Source organism: Lolium rigidum, chromosome 1 (genome assembly GCF_022539505.1).
Source record: "Lolium rigidum isolate FL_2022 chromosome 1, APGP_CSIRO_Lrig_0.1, whole genome shotgun sequence".
Taxonomy (NCBI): domain Eukaryota; kingdom Viridiplantae; phylum Streptophyta; class Magnoliopsida; order Poales; family Poaceae; genus Lolium; species Lolium rigidum.
In genome coordinates this window covers 216,961,599-216,985,782 of record NC_061508.1, presented here as the reverse complement: position 1 = coordinate 216,985,782, position 24,184 = coordinate 216,961,599, and the positions used below count along the sequence as shown (strand labels likewise).

At 41.8% G+C, this 24,184-nt stretch overlaps 3 protein-coding genes across 3 annotated transcripts; 1 reads left to right on the top strand and 2 right to left on the bottom strand.

The window, feature by feature from the left end:
- The first annotated feature begins 297 nt into the window (after positions 1–297).
- On the top strand, positions 298–11,985 carry LOC124654939 (alpha-glucosidase 2-like). Its single transcript, XM_047193915.1, has 22 exons — positions 298–768; positions 1,511–1,579; positions 1,673–1,810; positions 1,894–2,011; positions 2,551–2,633; positions 3,821–3,916; positions 4,226–4,394; positions 4,476–4,618; positions 4,741–4,827; positions 4,928–5,113; positions 6,118–6,285; positions 7,323–7,443; positions 7,828–7,897; positions 8,335–8,422; positions 8,508–8,628; positions 9,620–9,813; positions 9,903–10,011; positions 10,126–10,281; positions 10,538–10,640; positions 10,744–10,917; positions 11,259–11,404; positions 11,526–11,985. Exons 1-22 carry the CDS (start codon positions 298–300, stop codon positions 11,717–11,719), a joined length of 3,204 nt encoding a protein of 1,067 aa, XP_047049871.1. The 3' UTR covers positions 11,720–11,985.
- Positions 11,986–13,938: 1,953 nt separating this feature from the next.
- Positions 13,939–16,762, bottom strand: LOC124654928. The gene is made up of 3 exons (XM_047193907.1): positions 15,914–16,762; positions 14,332–14,871; positions 13,939–14,237 (listed from the first exon to the last, which is right to left on the bottom strand). The coding sequence occupies exons 1-3, from the start codon at positions 16,760–16,762 to the stop codon at positions 14,130–14,132; spliced, it is 1,497 nt and encodes a 498-aa protein (XP_047049863.1). The 3' UTR covers positions 13,939–14,129.
- Positions 16,763–18,144: 1,382 nt separating this feature from the next.
- Positions 18,145–21,889, bottom strand: LOC124683153 (polycomb group protein FIE1). The gene is made up of 13 exons (XM_047217723.1): positions 21,568–21,889; positions 21,138–21,203; positions 20,926–21,048; positions 20,444–20,524; positions 20,272–20,364; positions 20,041–20,116; positions 19,883–19,962; positions 19,710–19,781; positions 19,438–19,497; positions 19,190–19,286; positions 18,863–18,926; positions 18,686–18,745; positions 18,145–18,508 (listed from the first exon to the last, which is right to left on the bottom strand). The coding sequence occupies exons 1-13, from the start codon at positions 21,754–21,756 to the stop codon at positions 18,433–18,435; spliced, it is 1,137 nt and encodes a 378-aa protein (XP_047073679.1). The 5' UTR covers positions 21,757–21,889; the 3' UTR covers positions 18,145–18,432.
- Between the last annotated feature and the right edge of the window lie 2,295 nt (positions 21,890–24,184).

Genomic DNA, 24,184 nt, shown 5'->3' with positions numbered 1-24,184 from the left:
AGGGTTTCTTCGCTGCGCGAGTCGCCCCATAGCGGAGGGCGATGCGAGGGCGAGCGTCTTTTCTGCTATAAGCCGAGGCTAATTTTAGCAATTCCATGTAGGGGTGGGCATTTTTTCGAGTAGCATTTTGCTTTGAGAGGGTTATATTTGAAAAGAAAATCGAGAAGCATCGGGGCTCCCACTGTCAGAAACTGGATCCCACTACACCCTTTCCATCAACTGCCACCCCTACACCTACCACCCATTAATAACCAACCCAAATCCACGCAAGCAAATCGTCTCTATAGAAGCGAAGCGATGCTGGTCACGTGCGCACCTCCACTCCTCGCCGCGCACTTCCGCTTCCACTCCCACTCCCACTCCCAGCGTCAGTTCCGAGGCAGGCTTTTTCCACCCTCCTGTCCCCCTCCTCTCAGGTGCGTCTGCTCGCTCCATCCACCGATCCTCAACCCCCGAGCCGATCTCGCGCCGGATCGCTCACCGCGCGGGGGCCTTCGCATCGATCGCAGGTGCCTCGGCAGGAGCCCTCCGCCTGAGGCGGCGGCGACGATGGCGTCCGCGTCCGCCGGGGATATTATGGTCTGGGTGCCGATACTGGAGGACGGCGTGTTCCGCTTCGACGCGTCGGAGGACGCGCGCGCCGCGGCGGGGCCCAGCCTCTCGTTCGCCGAGCCGCGGCGGCGGGAGGTGCGGCGCGAGGGAGCGGACTGCCCCGCGGTCCTGCCGGCGTGCGAGGTGGCGGGGAACGTCCAGAAGGTCGTGATCAAGGTACGCGTGCTTCGCGCAGACGCGCTACTGTTTTGATGACAGTTGGGGTGGCGAGTTTTTTTATTCTCTGGCTATTCTGGTGGATGAGAAATGTATAGCCATTGATTCGTAAATCAAATAGGAGTAAGTAGAATTTCGGCCATATGGTAAATCTGATTTGAGTTAATGGGATATATTTGATAGTTTTGGCCTTCGAGGTAGCTACATTATCTTCTTTTTTTTGGCAGGGATATATTGTCATTAAACCCCGTATTTTAATTAATTCGTAATCCAATAGGTAGAATTTCAGTCAGATATTAAATCTGATTTGAGTTCATGAGATATGAGATAGTGTTTGATAGTTTTTTTCCTTTGAGATAACCAACAAGCTAAAAGTTCTTCCCCGGAGACGTTGATTTCTGCTCTATATTGTTTTATACTTTTATGTTCTACACACATTTACAAACATGCCAATGTTAATCACTTCATATTTCTAAGTCTGCGTATGAGTGATTTATCTAACAGACATGGTAAAGTTCTATACCCGTAAAGTGTCAGAGTTGCAGGTGTGTCTTCGAGTTTAGTGTTGATCTTTGAACTCATCATCCCATAGTTCAGGAGGGTAACCTGCACTTATCTCTTAATATAATCATCATTACTACCATGTGTTTTTTCTTACATGATCATTATGTGTTCATGCAACTGTAAATATTGCCTAAGCATGGAATCTTAGACTAACTTGAATATTCTCTTAAACAAACAGCTTCCTTCAGGGACTTCTCTATATGGCACGGGAGAAGCAAGTGGCCCACTTGAACGAACTGGGAAACGGGTATGGGTCGTCCTTCAATATATTATTATGTCCCCATGCTGCTTCTTTAATAAATATTTACCTCTCTACTCTCTCCTGGTATCTTCTCGTCAGGTTTTCACTTGGAACACAGATGCATGGGGTTTTGGGCCCGGAACCACATCACTATATCAATCACACCCATGGGTGTTGGCTGTACTCCCTGATGGAAGGGCATTCGGTGTCCTTGCTGACACCACAAGACGCTGCGAGGTATGTTCCCTGCATTTCTCTATAGCTTATATTTGAATCAACTGATCCATACCTCGTAACTTAATTCTCGTGTACTATATCAGATTGACTTAAGACAAGAATGTACTGTGAAGTTTTCTGCCCCATCTGCCTACCCTCTCATTACTTTTGGACCATTTAATTCACCAGCTGAAGTTATGACATCCCTGTCTCATGCAATTGGTACTTCTCAGAACCAATCTCTTCCCATACTAATATTCATACTGCATACACTTTGCTTAAATCTATAAATGTTTGTCAGATGTTTTCATGTTCAGTGCTTTGATGCATTTAGTTTTCATGTTGTATATAAACTCTGAGGTTGTATATTTTATCTCTAATGCGAAAGCAGGCATTTTTTTTTATTGAAATGTACAATTCCATTTTGATGAGAAGTTTATACTAGCATGATGTTATAGTGCTGGTGAGCAAAGTATTCAGTTGTAAGCCAACTGATTTAGAATTATTGGTTGACAATTGCCACTGTTAAATCTATTCAAAGAGAGATATTCTGTAGAGGAATTGAGCCACTGGAAAATTTAGTACTCCTCCCAGTTCCATTAAAAAGTCATCAAATGTCAATATCTTGAATGATACAAGTAGTCAAAGTTCCAAAAGCTTAACTTTGCATGTGTCCAAAAAAGGCAAAGCTTGGGGAAGTGGAGGAAATATATAACTTACTCTCCACTTAAAAGTATAGATAAAAAAAAGATCCATTGCAGGAACTGTGGCCATGCCTCCAAAATGGTCTCTTGGCTATCATCAATGTCGTTGGAGCTATGATTCTTCTGAGAAAGTACTCAAGGTATTTTTTGTCAGAGTGTGTTTTATCTTTTTTAAATGCATTGTTTTTCTGAAGGTAATACTAGGGCAACAATTTGTACCCTGTAGTTATATATGAGAAATAGAAGTGTATAGTTTTTATTGGTAGTGTTCAGTTCAGTATCTTGCATATCAGTCCGTAGTCCGAAGATCAATGTTAGAACCTGATAGCATAAATATGTGAACTAAGAAGTGGAGAAGATGGGGACTACCAGAAGAGAGTTCAGTGTGGGCTTCATATGTGTTAAGCCTCTCATTGTTAATATATATGTATACAGGAATAGGATTTTTCCCACATGTTTTCTACCCTTACTATCCTGTTTCTGTCTCTTGTAAACCCCATTCACCCATTGATCTTTGACAGTGAAACCATTGTTTCTCTCAGGAGGACTAAACATAGTTTTTTCTCAAGAAAACGCAAAGCAAGGTTATTCAAAACTCGTAGTTTTTTCTCAAGAAAACACAAAGCTTGTGTCTCAATGCATTGATAGAAAGAAACAGTTTACAAGCCTAAGAGTAGGCAATTACAACCAAGACAAATGGCCCATGGTCACTTGACGAGCATTACAAAGGGCGCAACCCACACAACCACCGGCCTGAATGCCATCCAGTTAACCAACCACCTTGACCCTACTCCAGCTGCTTATGCTGCTGCATGCCATCACTTATTGGCGATCTGTAGCAGCTGCTGCTCTGCTTAGTAAGTGCACTGTAGTCATAAGAAATGTTCTGCTAACTGTACTCCTACCATAATAATACATCTGACTACACTAACACTCACAAGAGAAGTTAGAGCTGTAGACTAAAATCGTGGTGGTGGTGGATGCCGATATCGCTGTGTTTGCCCTGTTCTAGTTGTTTTATCATAGCATTATATATGTTTAAACAATTGTTATAAACTTCCCATGCAAACAGGAATGGAATGCATTATTCTTACTGATAACTCTTTTCCTAGTGCTGTTTGTATTGTTGGAGAGTAGATCATATTATTGAAACTTGAAACAACTATTTTCAAATTTATTAGCTTTATTAGTGTTGTATAATCCGTTTATTTCAAGAGGAACATTTGAGGACATAGTGCTTGGATAGTTGGTCGAGTTGCCACTAACATATATAAATGTCTCCTGATTCTTGAGTTACAGGCTTGAAATTTCCATGCTGTTTCCACAGGTTGTCAGGACATTTAGGGAGAAAGGCATTCCTTGTGATGTTGTTTGGATGGATATTGACTATATGGATGGTTTTAGATGCTTCACATTTGATAGTGTAAGTATTTTTTTGTTATTATCATAATTGCTCCATGAAAGTAGTGATGCCAAACATCTGGATTAGGTTCCTATGCATGCTTAAATGTATATTCCTTAAAAATGCCGAATAGCCTATGATTTGTCCTAACTATGGCCGTCAGAATGGCTATGGTACTAACTTGTTAAAATGTGAACCAGATAGTGTTATTCTGTGTGCATTTTGACAAGCTAAGTTTTATTCTGGTTGCAAGCTTGACAAGTTTGTTCCATGGCGAGACATGACCATCGATTTTCCTTGAGTAATTTAGCATCTGATCATGTTTCACAGAACCGTTTCCCTGATCCAAAATCTATGGTCGATGATCTCCATTCCATCGGTTGCAAGTCAATCTGGATGCTTGACCCAGGAATCAAGAAAGAGGATGGTTACTTTGTATATGAGAGTGGTTCTAAAAATGATGTTTGGATTAAAAAGGAAGATCACAGCCCATTTATTGGTACGTTTCGCTGACTTCAGTGAGCTCCTTTGTCTTCTTGATGACTTAACAGCAAAAGATGCCTCATGTACTCTATTCTAGGGGAGGTATGGCCTGGTGATTGTGTCTTTCCTGATTTTACCATTGAAAGAACACGCACATGGTGGGCTAGTTTGGTAAAGGATTTTGTCTCCAATGGCGTCGATGGAATATGGAATGATATGAATGAGCCCGCTGTCTTCAAAGTATGTTAGCATAATTTATTCACTATGTGATATATATCTAGATGTTGTATTATAATTCTTTATTTATACCATATTATTTCATTTTCCCCCATGTAATAAAATGTATTGGTTTCAACTTGCAGACTACTACAAAAACAATGCCTGAAAGCAATATTCATAGAGGAGACGAAGATATTGGTGGTGTCCAGAATCATTCTTACTATCATAATGTAAAATTGTTTCCCTTTGTCAGTCATATAGCTTGCTACTTTACATGCTTTCGTAAAAAAAAAGCCTTAATATACGTGTGCTGATTTTAATAATTTGCAGGCATATGGAATGCTAATGGCAAGATCTACATATGAAGGAATGGCGCTGTCTAGTACAGACAAACGACCATTTGTTCTTACACGAGCTGGTTTTATAGGAAGCCAACGCTATGCTGCAACCTGGACTGGTGATAATCTATCAAATTGGGACCATATGCACATGAGTCTACCAATGGTTCTTCAGTTGGTAAGTGAAGAATTGTGCAACCAAAGAAGCCCCGGCTGCATATAAAATAAGTACCCAAACACTAGTCCTTTCTAATTTTTGACAATATATCATCCCAAGTCACGTTAGAGAAATAGTTTTCCACTTATTTTTATAAGAAAATGAACAATCCATCAATCTCCAATTAATGTACTGTGAGTGCAATGTTGTGACCTGAAAGGAACATACATTGCTTCCTGTAATGAAACAACACAAGGTTGTGGAGGAACAATTCCACAGTGTTGCTACAACGTGGACATCACAAATGTTGAAGGAACCACTTCAACGTGCTGCTCTAGATATCGCTGTAGGGGCAGAGCCTGTCAAGAGTTTACCACCTGAACAAGCATAAGGTTGTGGAGGAACAACTCCACCTTGCTGTTACAATGTGGACAGAAGAAATGTTGAAGGAACCACTCCAACGTGCTGAACTAGATATCACTCTAGGGGCGTAAGCTAGATATCGCTCTAGGCGCGGGGCTGTCAAGAGTTCAGTCCAAAACTCTCAACACACAAGATCTAGTCCAAGATCTAGGATAAGAACACAAGGTTCCATTTATTGGATAGGTAGTGGGTACATAGTCCAATTACATATGTACAGATTGAACCTCTATTTATAGGCTGCATGAGCCTTCATTACTTAGCTCTACTCACAACTAGAGTATTCTAGCGAATACTACCTAAGCTAGGAAAAGGAATACACGCAACCTAGTTTCAACTCATAGCTAGAACACTCTAGAAACCACTTCAACACATATGACTATATATAAGACCAAATTACCTAGAATATAGTAGAACTGTAGAAGTGTATAGAAGCTAGTACTAGATTTTAGTTTGGTTCTGTTTTACTTTATTTTCTCTTCTATCCCTCATCATGTAAGTTGCAATTTCATTGCACATGTTACTTATAAGCATGCCTTTCTTAGAAAGGTTGCATAAATAATTGCAGTATTTTTAGGAATCTAATGGTGTGGTTATCTGGCCAGGGTCTCAGTGGTCAGCCATTGTCAGGTCCTGATATTGGTGGGTTTGCTGGAAATGCTACTCCAAAACTTTTTGGAAGATGGATGGGAGTGGGTGCATTGTTTCCATTTTCACGAGGCCATTCTGAAACTGGAAGCATTGACCATGAGCCATGGTCCTTTGGGGAAGAGGTACTGTTTCATGCCCCCTGGCCCCACCCATGCACACAACCAAGAAGCCTAGATATCTTTGCACAATGCCTGCATTTAAACTTTTCTGTATGATGCATAAATAAAGGTATTTTCCTTTAATATCATTTTAGCTTACATGTCAGGTCAGGTCTATAAGTGAGCCCTCCTGATTTTGAGATAACTAGCTAAATACTCGTGCCTTGCCATAGAAGTTTTTGATTGCTTGAGTTGCTCGCACACTTGTTCATCGTAGCCCCTTTGTCCAGATTAAAAACAATCTGAAAATAACAAATAATCGAAAGATTGTGGTACATCTGTGTACTACATAGAATGTATGATAATTGCTGCAATTAATTTTCTGGCAACTTCAAGAGGTAATCTCTGCGTTGAACGGATTGCCACCTACTCAAATATTTATAAGAGTAAAGATAAAGATATACATTTCGGTCAGCAAATCCACTAGATCAGTCGTTTAGCGACCCCATCATGGTTTATTTTTGATTTAATAAACAATTGTATGGCTAGCTTTTTCTTCATAAAAGAGTTTATTACATAATACTGTGCTAGGGAACATTTTTCTCATTATATACAGTACATATAATCATGGGCGCTTGGCCTTGTGAATTTGTTATTCTTTACTGGACTTGGTCCATGCAAAGGCAACATATTTAGACATTTTTTCCAACAAGAAGTAACATTATAGATCACATACAGTTCTTAATGAGATTATTAAATTACTCATAAGCCCTATCTTATGTGTTTAGCAAAATCTCATGCATGCACACACACACACACACACACACACACACCCCCTACTCCGTCTATTTTCATCTTTTACACTCTCGTCAGTGATCCTAAGATTACTCAATCCGGTATTTCTAGTGTAACATTTACTTCCAATGATTCTTTCCCTTGGTAATAGAAGTAACATTTTTGGTTATTACAAGTTGACGTTTGCGTCTTCTAATGCGATGCTCTTTGAAGCCCCTTCTAGGCTTTCCAAAATCTAAAATTTTAACAGTTCATTTACATTTCAGTGCGAGGAAGTTTGCCGTCTTGCGCTGCTAAGACGGTATCGGCTACTGCCACACATCTACACGCTATTTTACCTTTCGCACAAGAAGGGTACCCCTGTTGCTGCTCCACTTTTCTTTGCTGGTAATGATTGTTGTCTTACTATTCACTAATGTCCCTCAGCGACGTATGGTCATATACAAAGGCTCAGACTGTGGTTGCTGAACTGCGGAATCAGAATGTAGTTAGAAAACCTTTTACTAATTCTAGCAAGTTGTTGTTACACCTCCAAACAGGATACTTCTAACTGAACACAGAGTGTCACATAAATTTTCAGGAAATAGCATTTTATAATTGGGAAACTTGTGAAATTCCTTCTGAAGCTGTTGATATTTATGATGCAGAACTTTACACTGAAAATATTTCTTCCCTTTGGCTATTCCTTACTGGGATTATCTCATTGGTGGGCTGATAGAAGTTAGTTTTTTTAAGTGTAATACTAAATCACATCCCTTGTTTTCTTTATAGACTCGCAAGATCCAGAATTGAGGAAAATAGAGACTTCATTTCTCCTGGGACCACTTTTAATCTGTGCAAGGTAATACTTTCACATCACTGTGGTTACATAATATATTTTTTGCTTATTTTATCTTGGAAGACCTGATATCTGCCCCTGATTTTCTCTCTATATGTGCTTCTCTATATGTGCTTGAGTGTTCTGGTGTGTCAGTGGGATTGTCATCTGTTTTGCACTGTTGACTGTAAAATGTTGAACTCTCAGTCATGTGCTTCTTATGTATAGTGAAATATCTAGCCAACTCATGAAATATATTGTAATTTTGTGTATGCTTTGGTGTGACTTCAAACCGTTGACTGTAAAATGTTGAACTCTCAGTATGTATAGTGAAATATATAGCCAACTCATGAAATATATTGTAATTTTGTGTATGCTTTGGTGTGACTTCAAACCGTTCTGGTATTTTGTAATTTTGTGCATGCTTTGGTGTGACTCTAATCGTTCTAGTATTTTGGCAGCACTGTACCTACTAAAGGAGCTCATGAATGTGTACATAAGTTGCCAAAAGGTGTTTGGTCACCTTTTGATTTTGGAGATTCCCACCCTGTAAGTTGGTTGGTATACTATCATTGTGCCGTCTTGAATGCTAGTATGGAACTGAAGTGTTCTCTGCAAATGAATAATTATGCAGGATCTGCCGGTGATGTATTTACAAGGTGGAGCAATACTTCCTGTAGGCCTTCCTATTAAGCATGTTGGTGAAGCAAGTTTAGAGGATGATTTATCTCTACTTGTCTCGCTGGATGAAAATGGTATGCATTACTCACCTTCTACTTTTCGTTCCTTCACCTTTTGTCCGGGGTAACTTGTGTTTGTGGTCTGTGGACTGTGGCAGATCGTCAGTTGGTTATGCATAATACGATTCATAACCAAACCTCCCTTTCGGACGATCATGTCTAGTTACTTGCAGTAATCTGCAAATACTTGTACATATTTTTTATAAAAATAACAGAATCTGCAGTCCATATTATTAATCGTGGAGAATTCTACACCACTCCCACACCACATGCGGCGGAAAATATCCATGCACTTTTCCCTATAGGATAGAGCATATGCATGCATTCAGGAATCTGTCACCTCATGATTGACATCATTGCATTTATTGCTAGATTAATTTTTTTTTTATCTCTTAAACCGTTATTCCGATTAGTGGTACGTTTACACCATTAAGTTCATCTCAACAAGATGTTCAAAACTAGATCCCATGTTGATATGTTTCGACAAAAAAAATTGCCGTACCAGTTGCCAGATTAATATTAGCATCAACTACTTACCACTGCATAGTTGTAGAGAATGTTTTACATGTTTTGGACATCACAATGATCAGCATAGTTGGGATGCGCACCTTGAAGTGTGTCCAACAACTAAGAGATGGTATCATTTAACAAAAAGTAGTAGCATGCGACATTTGCATCGTTCTAGAATAGCATACATGAAACTGACAAGCAAGTTATTTTTAATCCGGAAACTTAGTAGCACATAATCTGGCAAGAATATGACAACAGTCGGACAATTACTGACAAACAAGTCATTTTTATCCTGCAACTAGGTAGTGCATAATCTGGCAAACATGTGACAACTATCTGACAAATACCGACACAATCCCTATTTACCACCTTCTCCCATGTCAACTTTGGTTGTCCTCTGCCCCTCCTAGTATTTTCTGCGTTTAAGTTACTGATTTAAAACATTGCCATACTGAATGATATATTCTGTTTTGCATCATGTTGACCTGTTTTACAGGTAAAGCTGAGGGTATTCTATTTGAAGATGCTGGGGATGGATACGGGTTCACACAGGGAAACTACCTCTTGACATATTATGTTGCCGAAGTCCACTCATCAGTGGTTACTGTGAAAGTTCTAAAAACTGAAGGATCCTGGAAGAGACCCAAACGTAACTTAAACATAAGTATATTACTTGGTGGAGGTGCTATGGTATGCCTGTTGGTTTATTTCTTTTTTTTGTCATACCTGAAAATAAACAAATGTTTGCTCGAGGGTTTTAATGTTTTTTGTTAATTCAGATAAGCTCACGTGGTGTTGATGGTGAAGAAATACATCTTACAATGCCTTCTCAATCTGAAGTATCCACCTTAGTTGCAACAAGTGAACTTGAGCTCAAGAGACTTTTGGGTATTGATCCATACGTTTCAATGGCCCTAATGTTTTATCTAAAAGAGCTTACTATTACTGTAGTGTAAATTCTCTGAAGTTGACTTGCATTGCTATCTTGTGATGATTGTACAGAGATGATTCGGCCAATACCTGATATCGATGAACCGTCAGGACAGGAAGGTGCTGAGCTCTCCAAAATACCTGTTGATTTGAAGAGTGGAGACTGGTTGCTTAAGGTTGTACCATGGATTGGCGGTCGTATAATTTCGATGACACATCTTCCTACTGGTATGGTTCACCATTGTTATGATTAATGCACTCCTGCCAGTCCTACAATCTCATTCTACTGATAGGATATTCTATCAAATAGAGATTGCCTTGAATTGTTCTTGATCTGCCAGCGTGTCTGCTCAAAGGGATAATTTTGAGTCATTCTCGATGCTTTAACTTCAGTCCTTGTAGGCCATTGATGATTGCGTATGGATTTCAAATAGAGAAGAATTTATTTCTTGGCTTAAGTATCAGTTATAATTAATCATTGCAGATTCCCAGTGGCTTCATAGCAGGATTGAAATCAATGGTTATGAAGAATACAGTGGGACTGAATATAGGTCTGCTGGCTGCACAGAAGAGTACAAAGTAGTCAAGTAAGATCATCCTTGAGGCTGTTTTCCTCTTTTCATTTGGGATTAATAGTTTGTTTTGTAGTTCCAGTTTTGGCAACAAAATAACTGTTACTAAAAATTATAGGAGGTATCTTGAGCAATCAGGAGAGGAGGAATCTATCTGTTTGGAAGGAGATATTGGGGGTGGTCTGGTTCTTCAGCGCCACATATCCATTCTGCAAGATAATGCAAAGATTGTACAAATTGATTCTAGCATTCAAGCAAGAAGTGTTGGTGCTGGCTCTGGTGGGTTTTCAAGGTGAGTGCTTCATTTTATTTAAAAGATCATGTTTGTGAATCTTTAATCAGGAATTCTACAGCTCACGACAGTCAATAAAAGCACTCAGTCGAATCCTCCCATGGACTTGCACTGATGCAGTAAAAGCAAATGTTCTCATATCCTGTTATACATTAGATTGCTCATTTTGTACTTTTCTCCTAGCAATTTTAAAAAGAGAAAATTATTTTTGTTTCGATCTAATTTCAAATTCATTTATCATAGTTGATGACTATTGAGTATACAAAGTTTCACTCATACATCTTTGATTTATTCAAATTGAAATACTATCACAGCACATTGACGAATGTGTTTCTTTGAAGGTTGGTATGTTTGCGAGTGCATCCTACTTTCACTCTTCTCCACCCAACTGAGGTGGTTGTTGCTTTCACGGCCATCAATGGTTCAAAGCAAGAGGTTTCCCCTGAATCTGCAGAAGTAACATTTGAGGGAGACCTCCGGCCAAATGGTAAATGAATCTGTTCAACGTTTGTGAGATGTTTTTTGCCTGGTCAGCATTTTTTGACATAAAACTGTTACTTTTGTACTGATTTTTTGCTTCATTTTTTTAAAATCTCGGAAACTACCAGGGGAATGGATGCTAGTGGACAAATGTGCAGGGCTGAGTTTGGTAAATCGTTTTGAGATCAGTCAGGTTAGCAAATGTTTGGTGCACTGGGGAACAGGTGATTTGAACATGGAGCTTTGGTCGGAGGAAAGGCCAGTTTCTAAGGATACACCATTGAGGATTTGCCACCACTACGAGCTGAGACAAACAAGCTAATTAAGACCTGTTTGTTTGAACGACAAGCAGCTGGAGCTGGATAACTGGTGAAATATTAAAATGATGCTTGACAAACTAAATCTTAGGAAGGCTGGTGGGAAACAAGACTGTATGATGAAGACGATTTTTAAGTACTGACATTTCTCTGATTAAGCTTTATATTAGCACAAATTATATATTTAATTCCGATGTTAGGGACAAATTAAATTTTATGTTTTAAGTAATTAAATAAGATAATGTTTAAGACCTGATACATTGATATGTTCGATTATGCTGCAACTTAGCACAAATCACTTGTTTAACACACAAAAATAGAAAATTTATTTATTATTAATTTAGTATAATCGATGAAGAAATGAAGTACTGATATCTTTTTAGACACATATATATGTGCACTAATTTTGATCAATAAATGACAATGCAAAATATGGGCTAACGCTTGTGTTCAGTCGACGTGATTGGTCATGATTATGGAGATCAATCCAAAGGGCTAGCGTGTCTCCTCCCTACACCACCTCCTAGGGCCATTACTCGCATCGTAAGAGCATCTCCACTCGTAGTTCGGCTGGTTTTGGGCCAAAAGTGACACATAGTTTGGCATATACAGTAATGCAATGTAAATAGTTTAACAAAACGAGAGTCACATAATCTAACAAGTTTGTAAACACAAATTGGAACACATCAAACTAGTTGCTGCATTTGTGGCTCCATAGGTGCTCCACCAGCTGCAGTTCATCATGCACAATGGAGTCTTGGATCTCCTGACGCATGGTGAGGAAGGCACCCACGATGGCGGTACCTGGTGATCAGGCTCTGCGGTGGGGAGGCGGCAACGCGGTGGTGGAGAGTTAACAGAGAGGTGGGAAGAGCGAATTTGGGGGAGAGAGTGCGTTGTGATGCTGATAGGACTGACCCACTTGCCCTTTTACTTCTGTCGTAGTCCCCGAACGCCCCCTAGCTTGTTGGGTTTGGTCTAGGATCACCGGGCGAAAACACGGCCCAATCCAGAGAAAGAAAGGCAGTGACGGTGATAAAAAAGGGTCATGAGGGGCCTCTCGAGGGAGCGAGTGGAGATGCCCTAAGTGCATCCTAGCCGAGCCAGCCTCATCTCATTGCACGGTTTTTATTTTAGGGAATCTCATTGCAACGTTTTTGTCGTGTACTGTTTGTGTGCTACCTCTCCCACGACACTTGCCATGTAACCACAGACCAATGTGACATCCCCTTGGAACTAGTTTTGACGAGATATCGGAGTTGTAGTCTTCTCCTTGCCTGGCATCCTAGTAAGGAGTGTTCACCCCTATAAAACAAGTTCATCGCCAAGCAACAAGATCAAACATGCATGACGTAGCTTTCGAGCGGCGTAAACCTAGGTAAAATATATGTGAAATAGGGAGATCTAGAACACTGCGAAACAAATAAAAGAGATATGCATACTTCTGATGTATGTGTACCCCACACGACACGACAGTGATTTAGCTATGGTAATTGCTTGAAGACTTTGATGCTTTTGTCACTGCATTGACTAATCTTTTGTCAGCCGGAGTACTACATATGCACGACGAGTTCACCAACATATTAGTGTTGATACTTTCCTCATGTGTTCCCATCTACGGGATCAGGTTGTTGCGCAGCGGAATGCGTCTTCTGAGCTACAATTAGCAGATTGCTTCATGAAGGCTTGTATAGAACACAAGACGGCATCTACCCATCTAAACTTAGTGTTGTTATATCTAAACTTAGTGTTGTTATCGACAATGAGATTGAAGAGGTAAAGTTGTATATACTTTCAATGTATTACTCATGTGTATCCCTATTTGATAAAGGGTTTCCTGAAGATTTACCACACTTCTATGTGCATGTATTACTCATGTGTATCCCTATGGCCTCATGGAAAAATAATATTCCCTCACTATAAGGACTAATATTAAAAGTGTTAGTAGCTTAGTCATCTAACAATGGTAAATTCATTTGAGATGGCAACAATTTCACAAGCATGGAGATGCTGAGTGATTTAGGTTTAAAACCGAGTTTGGTACACATATCTCAAGGTGTATATAGTTTGCCAATATTTCGCAGCCATAGTAATCAATCCTATACTATTTGATGATGTTTGGTTTAACCTACCAAATAAATACAAGATTAAAAGTTCCACGACTTTCTAGGCATGTCTTGCTCTGTATTATTCAGATAAATCACAAGCCAGATCACATATCAAATATGTAAATGGTGCAATACTATTGCTTTGGACAGGTCATACATTACATTATGCTGCTTTTAACTCTAAATATACCTACCTAAACAAACCCAATTGAAATGGGATACTGTGTAAGTTGGTGTTCAGGAACTACAAAAGGCTACAAGGAGGAGCTTACTACATCTGACTATATTCAATATTATTCCAGAATTACTATGAATGCATCGCGATCAATTCACCATCTTTGCATTTCCTGATGTTAATGTCCATGGCAGTTTCAGATGAAGAAGGTATGATGTCACAGCAGTGTCGTCTTAAAGCCTGAAAAGACATATCAGTAAGAATAACAAAGTTTCTTTAATGCTAAAATTGCAGTTTAAGCAACCATTGGTAATAACAACCATCCTAGTCATACCTTCCCGGGAACCAGATGCAGTAGCTCTGATGTCACCTGTATTTGCTGCAGATTCCCCAATGGAATCAAGTTTGGTAAGCATTTTCTAGGGAGCTGCCTACTGTAATTGCTTTTCGTCTTGCCTTCGCCCGAAGAAATACTTTTCAGGAAGAAGAGAGCAGCCCTTTTGCACTCGTCCCTCGGATAATGCTTGGTGTTGAACATAAAAGCATCTGTAACTGTAACATTGCGAGCCCTTCTCCACGGCACAAAGGTTTTCTGCACAGCAAGGAGGTCAAGAAGCGGTACGTTGCCTTTGAAAACCTGAACCGAGTAGCCCCATGCTACTGAAGCAGTAAGTGATCTTGAACGGTCATAGCACACTGTTTGCTGAAGGATCCTCGCCGGATCGGCATTAGCGGCTCTAAAGAAATGCTCGGCCGCCTTTGAACGATCCATGCCAGGGTAGAGAGGATAGACATGATCAAGGTGGTGAAGTGACACTAGAGGAGTAAGTGGATGTGCTCTTAGAAGTCCAGATATATCCCCACGAAGATCGATCTGTTGACGATAAAATGCAGCAGAGCACATGAGTTCAGAATCATGGTTTGTGTGTGTGTGCACGCAAGCGCATAATTTCAAGTACAGCCACAGGCTAGTTTCATGCTCAAAGATTTAAATAAAGAGTTCTTTCTTCAAAATAACATCCGTTCTCTCAATTTCAGTGGGTGCAAAGTAAAAAAAAAGCGAGCCAGGTCCCCAAAAAAATCCCACAGGCAAATGGAAAATAAAGCGAGTCCTTGCATAGCATTGGTCCTGCAAATTCCCAAGTAAAGCAAGTCAACGGAGTGAAAGGAAAAGGGCTACCGATCGAAACCATGTCAACTCTTCTGCAGCTCACACTCACACTACCGTTTATTTCGGCACAAAATTGCTTTTCCAATGCATACAGATAGCAATGCCCAAACCTTTAGCATATCAGAAAGAGACATATTCCAGTGTGCTACCATGGTCGTCTAGTACTCCAAAGTGGACCAGAACGTCCACTCCGAAGTGCCATCACGTCAAAATCTATGGATGTACCAGCAAAGATCACTAGATGCAGTGACAGAGATTTCCGCACGGATTCCGCACTAGGAGGCTGCAGCGGTTAGCCGGTAACCATCACCCTGCAGGTGCGGTAATGGTGTCGTGTGGTTCAAAAATTCTTGAGGGAGCTGTAGACTCTAGAGGATAAAGTTTTGCTGGACGCCATGAATTTGTGCTTATTAGAATACGCCCAAAACATGCCGTCGCGACTAAACCGAAAGTTGAGCTCTAGGCTTTCAGTCTCCTAGCTACCAACAATTTTTCCTCTATTATTGAAAACTTGACAGTTGACAGCATATACAAGTTGCCCTCTCAACACAATCCTAGGATGAAACGAGGAAGACTAGAACAGCAACATGACAATACTATATGGACTTCAATAACAGCGAAGAACAATCCATGATTGCGAGGCAAAATAAAATAATCAAACACCAGGGGTAAGCTGCGGAGTCGCTAGAACATGCAGAAACCTGAGAAGAAATATAAACAAGCAGAGAGAGGTTTCGGGGTGCACCTGGTGGAAGCCAGGCTCGTGGGTGAGCTCGACGCCGAGCTCGGCGAGGCAGGCGTAGATCCTGCCGTCGCTTCCGTAGAGGTGCGGGTACCTGATGATGCATGAGTCGAGGACGCGGGCGAGGCGGTCGGCGAGGGGCCAGCTGATGGCGATGCCGCCGCCGCCGAAGGCCATGGCGAAGGCGTGCAGGGCGTTCTGCGTGGCGGACTCGGAGCGCGCGCCGAGGTACCACGGCTCGCGCCAGTCGTACTTGGCGAGGGTGCCGAGGAGGTTCGGGAGGACGAAGACGGTGTCGTCGTCGCCGAGCACGAGCCAGCGAGGACGGAGGTGCTCGTGCTGCTGCTGGTGGTGGAGCTCGAGGAGGAGCTCCTTGGCGATGCGCGCGACGCGGACCGCGGAGGGCAGGCCCCGGCGGTGGGTGTAGGGGAAGCGGGAGGCGTCGCTGGAGACGCGGAGGTGGAGGTTCGGCGGGAGGGACGGGGTGGCGCGAGGGAGCGCGTCGAGGTAGAGGAAGGCGCGCGCGGGCGGGCGGAGCCAGGCGCGGAGGAGCGGGAGGCGCTTGGGCAGCGTGCGGCCCGTGGAGGCGATCCCGAACACCACGTGCGACAGCGTCGTCGGCGAGGGCGTCGACGACGAGGAGAGGTTGACCTTCTTCACGCACTGGGCGGCGGTGGTGGTGGTGGCCCGGAGGGGCGTTATGGGGAGGACTGGGGGAGGAGGAGGGGTCGGGCTGTGGCGCGCCGGGAGGTGGAGCGTGAGGAGGAGGAGGAGCGACAGGGCCGGCAGGGCGAGCAGGAGCGCGCGGAGAGGCGCGAGGCGAAACCCCTGCTGCGACGACGGCGGCGCCATGGCCGTCTCCGACGAAAGTGGAGGTGCAGCAAACGGAAGGAAAAGGAAGCAAACCGTCTCCGGCGAGCGGAATCCTTTTCAAATCAGCTTCCTCGGGACACGCGTCGTTCGCATAATTTCCATTTTTTGTCGTACTGTTTCCTTTCCTTGCTGCCAAGGAATGGATACACGTCCACAATTATCACGCCACAATTGTTCCAGGGGCTATATATGGCAGAAGCCACACGGCTGGGAAAGTAATTATGAATATAATGAGGCAATAAATGTTTTCTTAATACTTCCCCTCTTGTCCAAAATATGGCTTGCCATTTATGATCAAAGGCAAACTACAACAAATTGAATCAAAAATATAAAATTTAATATGAACATCTATGATATAATTTTTTTTATTTTGCGATGATCCAAATAATATCGATTTGATATTATATATGTTTATGTTTCAGTTTTGCTAGTTCTCAGCTAGCTAGGCAAGAACTAACTTAGTTCTCGGTCGTCTCCTGCGCCATCAAATTTGTATCGTGATTCTCGGACTTGAGCTGCACGTTAGGTTGTAGGCGAGATTTTGTCAGTTGCAAATAAAGTTACAACTAGGGAAAATCCCTGTGAACCGTTAGATTTGCTATGTGATTCGTGGTTCGTACTAATGGTGAGTTGCAACAGAGATTTGATGACGTCTCACACCATATGTTTTTATTGATACACAATGTCAACCTTTATGACGTTTCACCTAAAAAAATATTATATGTGTTCGTTAACATATTTTGACCAGCTGGGAAATGGGCTATCGTCCAACCGTGCAGTGGAGGAAGTTTGCAGGTGGCAGCATTCTCCGACTCCGATCCGAGAATCAATCTCAAGCGGAAGATGGTCCACTCCGGGCGCGGATGCGTAAAGTCTTTGTTAAAGTTGATGTTTATATTCATAGACCTCATGTGAGTTGAGGTCGCCAATGGCTGCAACGAATAGGACGATGCTGCGATCACGACCGCTCCACAAACGGCTCATTTTGGCGCGAAACGGCTGCCGTGCCATCATCAGACCCTCTTCACTCGGACAAAGCTCACGGCATAGGTAGTTCAGGTTCAGGAAACATCTGCAGAAAAAGAATACAAATGGGTTCAGGAACAGAACGAGGCCCCGTCAGAAACACCTGAATTCCCAGATTGCCCGTGAAATAATGAAATTCCTGCCCACAGAGTTCAGCACAGTTCCTGTAGAATTCATGCTCTCTATACAGAGGTCCTTCAAGCATCAGGATAACAGATTTTTCATTCTTCGTCCTTCGGTGTTTCATCTCAGTATCTGTTACCACCAAATTAACCAGGGAAAGCAAGGCAGCAACAGCAAGCAAGCTCAGGCAGGTCTCCAACTTATAACGACGATGCAAAAGAAACTAGTAGCAACGAGGATTAAGTTTAATTCCAACACGGTACATGATAGAGCCAACATGACAAACCGAAACATCCAGCAAATCATCGAACTAGCATCCCAAGATACAACATTAAGTTTATGAACCACGGCTTCTGGCACCAGCAGGATCAGATTGCGGTTCCACAAAACAGTAAGGCTAATAGGTGTGCCACAGAGTAAGTGCTCCACGAATCCCCAAGTCAGGCTTTAGACTGGCTGGTGTTGCCACGGATGGCACCACACTGCGGTTTTCGGCTGCTTCAGTTCTTCGCTTTCGGGTGATCCACTTCATCCCAGCGGTATATGACGCCGTCCTCGCAGCAGGCAAGGATCGTGCTGAAGAATGGGAACAAGAAGAGTGTCACAGTTCTTATGAACAAAACCAGATTTTAAGGAAAAACAGTAATGCATGCAAAGAATACATATACGAGAACCTATTTCCTTAAAAAAATACATGATAAGTAAATAATAGAGTCGGTGCTGGATCATGGCGAACGGAGTATGGTAGTGTACCTTCCATCAAACGACACTGCAGTCTGCCTTATTGGCGATTTGCACTGCTGACTGCTCAGCCTGGAAATTTATGAGTGTGTACATGTGGAAGCATACAAGTTAGTACCTAGTACCACCACCACCACATGCAGACCATTCGAAACTGGGAATAGCTCAAGGTGTTGCGGTTAAACTTACTTGTTAATTAGAACAGGGGGGCTCGCCTGTACTTCCCAGACATAGATTTTGCCATCACGGTTGCCTGTTTACAAGCCAATGGTTAACCTCAAGAAATGTACGTCTAATCAGGTGCATGAAGAAGAGTTGGTTTACACTTTACACAACAAAAACACAGTAGTAGTAGCATTTTTTGCCCTGAAAATCAGTTTTTTTTCACGTGTACAAGCATGACCATCTTCAGAAACTTGTAGTGTGTAGAACTAATGAAGTATTTTGACAGTTATTTAAAAGGGTAAACCTTACAGAAATAATTCCTCAGATACCAGTGTAAATAACAAGTGTTACCTATTGCTAATTGATTGAAGTGAAAGTCACATGAGAATTTGATGAACCAAATGTCGCAGTCTGGCACTGGGTACTTCTGAAGAATATCGATGCTACCCTGCAGAGGAAATGGAGAATCACTTCAGAGGAAGACATAGTATGGCCAGGGTAGTTTCTAAATAAAGCAGCACAACCACAACTAGTTTAGATCAGTATAAAAAGTATAATGGGCTAAGCTCTAGACTTCTGTAGAAGTTGAACTATATCACCTCGCCTGGACATTGGTCTTTTGTTTTTGGCTCCCAGAGAATAATTTCATTGTCAACGCTCTGCAAGTTAAAGACAGCACAACATATCAGATGATCCCATCTTTCAGGAAATAACCAAATTAGCATTGAAAAAAAAAACAGGTGGGAAAACCAATCTAGTGGCCAAGAAGACTATAAAGTATGATGTTACAGGTTCTAGGTACAGTATGCAATTTTGTACCCCATTGTATTTGCACAAATTCGCCTCTCTTGAATAAAAAACAGAAATTTACCTTCGACAGGACGAAGTCACCAAGCCACCTAGTACAATCAACGTAGTTCGAATGCACCACAGCAGTCATGAGCTGAAAGAAAATAAGTAGATTGGTACGATGCTGAGAGGATTAAGAAAAATACAAATAGTTTGCATAAGAACAGGTTCAAAGATGAAGAATACTCAACATACCGGAAACTGGACATATTTTGTTGGAAATTTTGATGGAAGGTCAGTCCATGTAAAGGATTTCTCAACATATGGCCAAAACTCTATGATAACATAAAGAAACTATGTCAATGATAGGCAGTATGCAAATGTAAATAGCTACGTTGAAATGGTTCACTAACCTTTCATTGACCAGATTTTAACAGTGTTGTCCATGCCACAGCTGGCAATTTTGTATATATCAGAAGGGTGGAAGTCCTGATATAACGGAAGTATGAATGATAGCACAGTTAATGTGGATACCAAGTCCTTAATGGTACTAAATAAAATCTGATCCGCTCAATAACGTCAGAAACTGGAACACAGCTATATTTAGGGCAATCCCAAGTGAGTGGTAATACAAAGCAACTTACAACACTCAATACTTCATTCCGGTGACCTCCTCCTCCAGCAAAAATCAAAATGCAAATCCCTGTATGGACATTCCATAGCCTAACAGACTCATCCTATACAATGCCAATGAAACTACATTAGAAAAATAACAGGTATAGGTATATCCAGCTTCACACCAGGTTATTTACCAACCTTGCTTGCAGAAATGAAGAGTGAAGGCTTCAATGGTTGAGTTCTTATCTCATTTACTGAATCACCATGGCCAACAAAACTCTGCGCAATTTTGTAAGCAGAAATAAGAAACTTAGTCTACGAGTCTATGTTCATAATCATTAGTATAGGATAATTTTGGCGTACTCTCGGAAAAGAAAAACTAGTATGCTTTGATGACTGCCTCACTTGAACAGATCTGCTACACTGTACATGTTTTCACCATGCTAGACAAAATAAAATATTTGACATCTACAATCTGTTGTGGAGAAAAGTAAATACTACTCCATATAGCACAGACACACCATTTCCTAATCATAGCAAAATGCAAATAGCCATCTGGAATGAACAACACAGAGAAACCAACAATTTTGAATTAAGCAATTGTAAATGACAGCAACTAAGCAGCTGGCTCATAGGTTGATGCAAATGAAACTTCGTCCGAGATGGCGGCACTATTGGACCTTAAACGGCTTCTCGGTGGCACAGTTGATGACTCGAATGATCCCATTGCTTCCTGCTGCCACCAATAGTGGTGAGCCGTCAAGGTCGCTAGCCCAGCTCAGAGTGTAGAATGACTGAAGATTCTGAGATAGGATGTCAGGTCTCATCAGCACCCAAAGAATGTAAAGTAATATAAGAAACTGAAGACAATAGAGATTGTAATGGATCTTACATCCTCATCAATGTAGGATTGCAGAATAGCCAAGTTACCGTCCGGGAGAGCACGGTAAGTTGTCACCTGCAAGATCAACAGAAGCAACTCGTCGACATGGGCACCCAAAATTAACAACTTTCTAACCAAATTACGACTGGATTCCCAATAATTCCTCCCCTATGAAATTTGATCAAGATTTCCCACCAGATTTTGCAAATTTTGATCAGATGTGTCGAAAATATTAACCAAGTGCGCCATGTTTCCCTAAAATCATCCTCATTTGTCTGGTAAGCAAGTATAAAACCTCAAATTTCGATCAATTAACCAATCAGCAGTCCCAGTTCTTTTTTTTTCAGCAGTCCCAGTTCTGACCTCAATCACTCATGACTAAGAACACTCCACAAATCTAAGGATTGAGCGAGCGAGCAAACAAGTAGAGAAGGCTTACGCGGTTGCCGCCGACGGTTGCGAAGACGTCGTAGTAGCGGGCGTCGATGAAGTTGAAGCCGATGGCGTAGAGCGGGCGCTTGCCCTCGGCGTGCTTGCTGCAGAGCTTGTACTCCCGGCTCTTACTGGGGGTCAGCGACCCCTCCGCCGCCTCGCACCCTAGCCCTTGCCCTGGGCCCAGCCTCGCCATGCGCCCTATCAGAGGCTGGGGCTCCGGCGCCTCCTTCCCCTTCTCCTGCTCGTCCAACTTCCCCTTCCCCTTCTCCTTGGCCTTCCTCTCGGCCAACGCCTTGGCGGCGGCGGCGGCGGCCGCGGAGGCGGCGGCAGCGGCGGCGGAGGCGGCGGCTGGAGTGGTGCCCTTCCGCTGTGACCTCCGGAGCGAGTCGGGCTCAGGCGTTGTCGCGCTTCATCAGAGTTCACAAATTTGGGGTTTAAGCACGGCGTGGAAATCAGATTTACTTACATTTTCTTCCATAAAAAAACAAATTAGAAGAGACTTTTTTTAATGGAAAACAGCTTATATTTTCGATGGAAGCAATTAATTGTGCACCTATTAGCTGTTTACAGATGGATTTACATCCCAAAATGGGCTAGTACTCTATTCTTTGTCAGGTTGTAATTCAGTTGTTGGGATCTTTTCAAACTACAGGCTGGGACGCTGATACACTAGCAATAGAAACGAGTAATTATGCACCTATTTTCAATGCAATTAATACTATACAGCTGGATTTGCATCAAAATTAGCCATCTCTAATGGAGCAGGGTATTGTTGGTGTTCTTTGACCTGAATTTGTACTTTAAGATCAAAGTAAGCATTTTAAAGTTCATAAGTTCTACCGCATAAAAAATAGTTGCACTGCAATATATGTTGCGGTACAACATGTTGCACCTGGATTATGATTCAGTCGTTATTGGAAGATTTGTGCCATTAGATTTCCCACTATGAGAAAAGAAAAACACGCAAACTAATACGCGCCAATGTTATCACGAGATTCACTCATGTTGATTGGCACGATATATTGGCTTAAATCTAGGTAACCTTTTTTTTTGGAAATAATTGGATGAGCCGTTTGGAACAAGCTCGGCATCACCCCCGTCTACTTGTTGTTCCAGCAGGATTGGCACACTTCCATGTCGGCTCATCTACCCGGTGTCATTGAGAGCTCCTTATTGATGATCATCATCTCTATGATCTAGGGTGCTCGGTAACGCCAAACTTTTCCATCACTATGATCTAACCATTTTGCGAATGTTCACGACAACAACTCTACAACCGTATGCTACCGACCAATTGTGATTCAAACAAATTATGTAACATAGGATCTGAAAAATAATTTAAAAGGTTTTAGTTCAAGCTCATAGCAGCAGAATTTTGGGAGCGTCACTTACTTCATTAGGCGTGATTTGTACTGCTTCTTGACATTCGGGTCCATAGACCATTCATCGTCAGTTGAGTCGCTCATGGTGAATCAATGGTATCGGATGGATAGAGGGGAACAGAAAAGTACTATGGTGGGGATAATGACAACGCGAGTAGAGATAGGAGAACGGGGAAGACGATGGATGTCAGGAGTGGAGGATGCCCAGGGCGGCGGACGGAATTGCAAAAGATATTTAGGAGTATGGTCTAGTTTTTATAATCGGAATTTAGGGTTCCAAAACTAGATGCTCTTGTGGGCCTATCGCAAGTATGTTTGCATAGGCCTACCCGTTACATGGGCTGGCCTCCATGGTATGTGGGCTGGACACCTTAAGGGATTTGTATGGAACAAATTCATATGCATTTTTTTTCTACAAAGGTCATTGGATGGGATGAGTTGTTCCCTTGGTTTGGATCCAATAGTACCGAAACAAAAAAAAACATGATTGGTTATCTCAAACATATTTTAGTTTATGAACTCTTTTATAAAGTGATTTTTTGTTAAACTAGTATGATCATATGTGTTATAATAAACAACGACTAAAGCCCAAATACTTTTTGTTGCCATTTTTACACATGACATAAATAGTCGCAAGTTTTGATGAACTTATTGTGTGTCTTCATTAATATCATTCCTATGATTCATGAGTTTTAAAATTGTTGTGGGCCAAGATATTTGACAACACTCTTTTTAAACTGGTGTTTGTCCATGGTTCTTTTTAAATGGTTTTAGAAAAGACATATTTATTATCAATGGACATATTGTTTGCAGTTAATGTGAAAACAACAATCCAAATTGGATGTTGATTTTAATATGAACTCCAAGTGAGAAGGTTTAGTTGAAGCATACTTTTACAAGAAGTATCATTATTCTAGTTTAATATCGACCGCTACAAGGAGGAAATGGTTGTGTGTCCATCGTTTGTTTTGGTCACACATGATATGTTACAACTCTTGTTGGAAAAGGACGCAACATTTTAATCCCTAAAATTACCAAGATTACAATTGCATTATTAAAGTGATGATGCATACAATAGTGCAGAATGGCCTACTGGTGGTGTGGCAAAATTGCTACTAGTGATGTGTATTTGGTACACCGCTGATATGGCGCCACAGGTAAGTGTTACTTGTGATGTGTCGGCGACACTGACGAGGGAATACCCAACGGGGTTGGCTCACAAGGAGTATACGACCCATG

Bases quoted from the DNA above. Each gene is read 5' to 3' on its own strand.
- LOC124683153 (XM_047217723.1), bottom strand. From the start codon at position 21,756: ATGGCGAGGCTGGGCCCAGGGCAAGGGCTAGGGTGCGAGGCGGCGGAG. The intron at 20,117-20,271 runs GTAAGTTGCTTT...CCGTTATATCAG, and splicing joins GGAATGAAGTATTGAGTGTT to GACTTCCACCCTTCTGATAT. The intron at 18,746-18,862 runs GTAAGTTTAACC...ATAAATTTCCAG, and splicing joins CCCCCTGTTCTAATTAACAA to GCTGAGCAGTCAGCAGTGCA.
- LOC124654928 (XM_047193907.1), bottom strand. From the start codon at position 16,762: ATGGCGCCGCCGTCGTCGCAGCAGGGGTTTCGCCTCGCGCCTCTCCGC. The intron at 14,872-15,913 runs GTGCACCCCGAA...TATCGTCAACAG, and splicing joins ACGAGCCTGGCTTCCACCAG to ATCGATCTTCGTGGGGATAT. The intron at 14,238-14,331 runs GTATGACTAGGA...ATGTCTTTTCAG, and splicing joins TGCATCTGGTTCCCGGGAAG to GCTTTAAGACGACACTGCTG.
- LOC124654939 (XM_047193915.1), top strand. From the start codon at position 298: ATGCTGGTCACGTGCGCACCTCCACTCCTCGCCGCGCACTTCCGCTTC. The intron at 7,444-7,827 runs GTAATGATTGTT...TTTTCTTTATAG, and splicing joins TGCTCCACTTTTCTTTGCTG to ACTCGCAAGATCCAGAATTG. The intron at 10,282-10,537 runs GTATGGTTCACC...TAATCATTGCAG, and splicing joins GATGACACATCTTCCTACTG to ATTCCCAGTGGCTTCATAGC.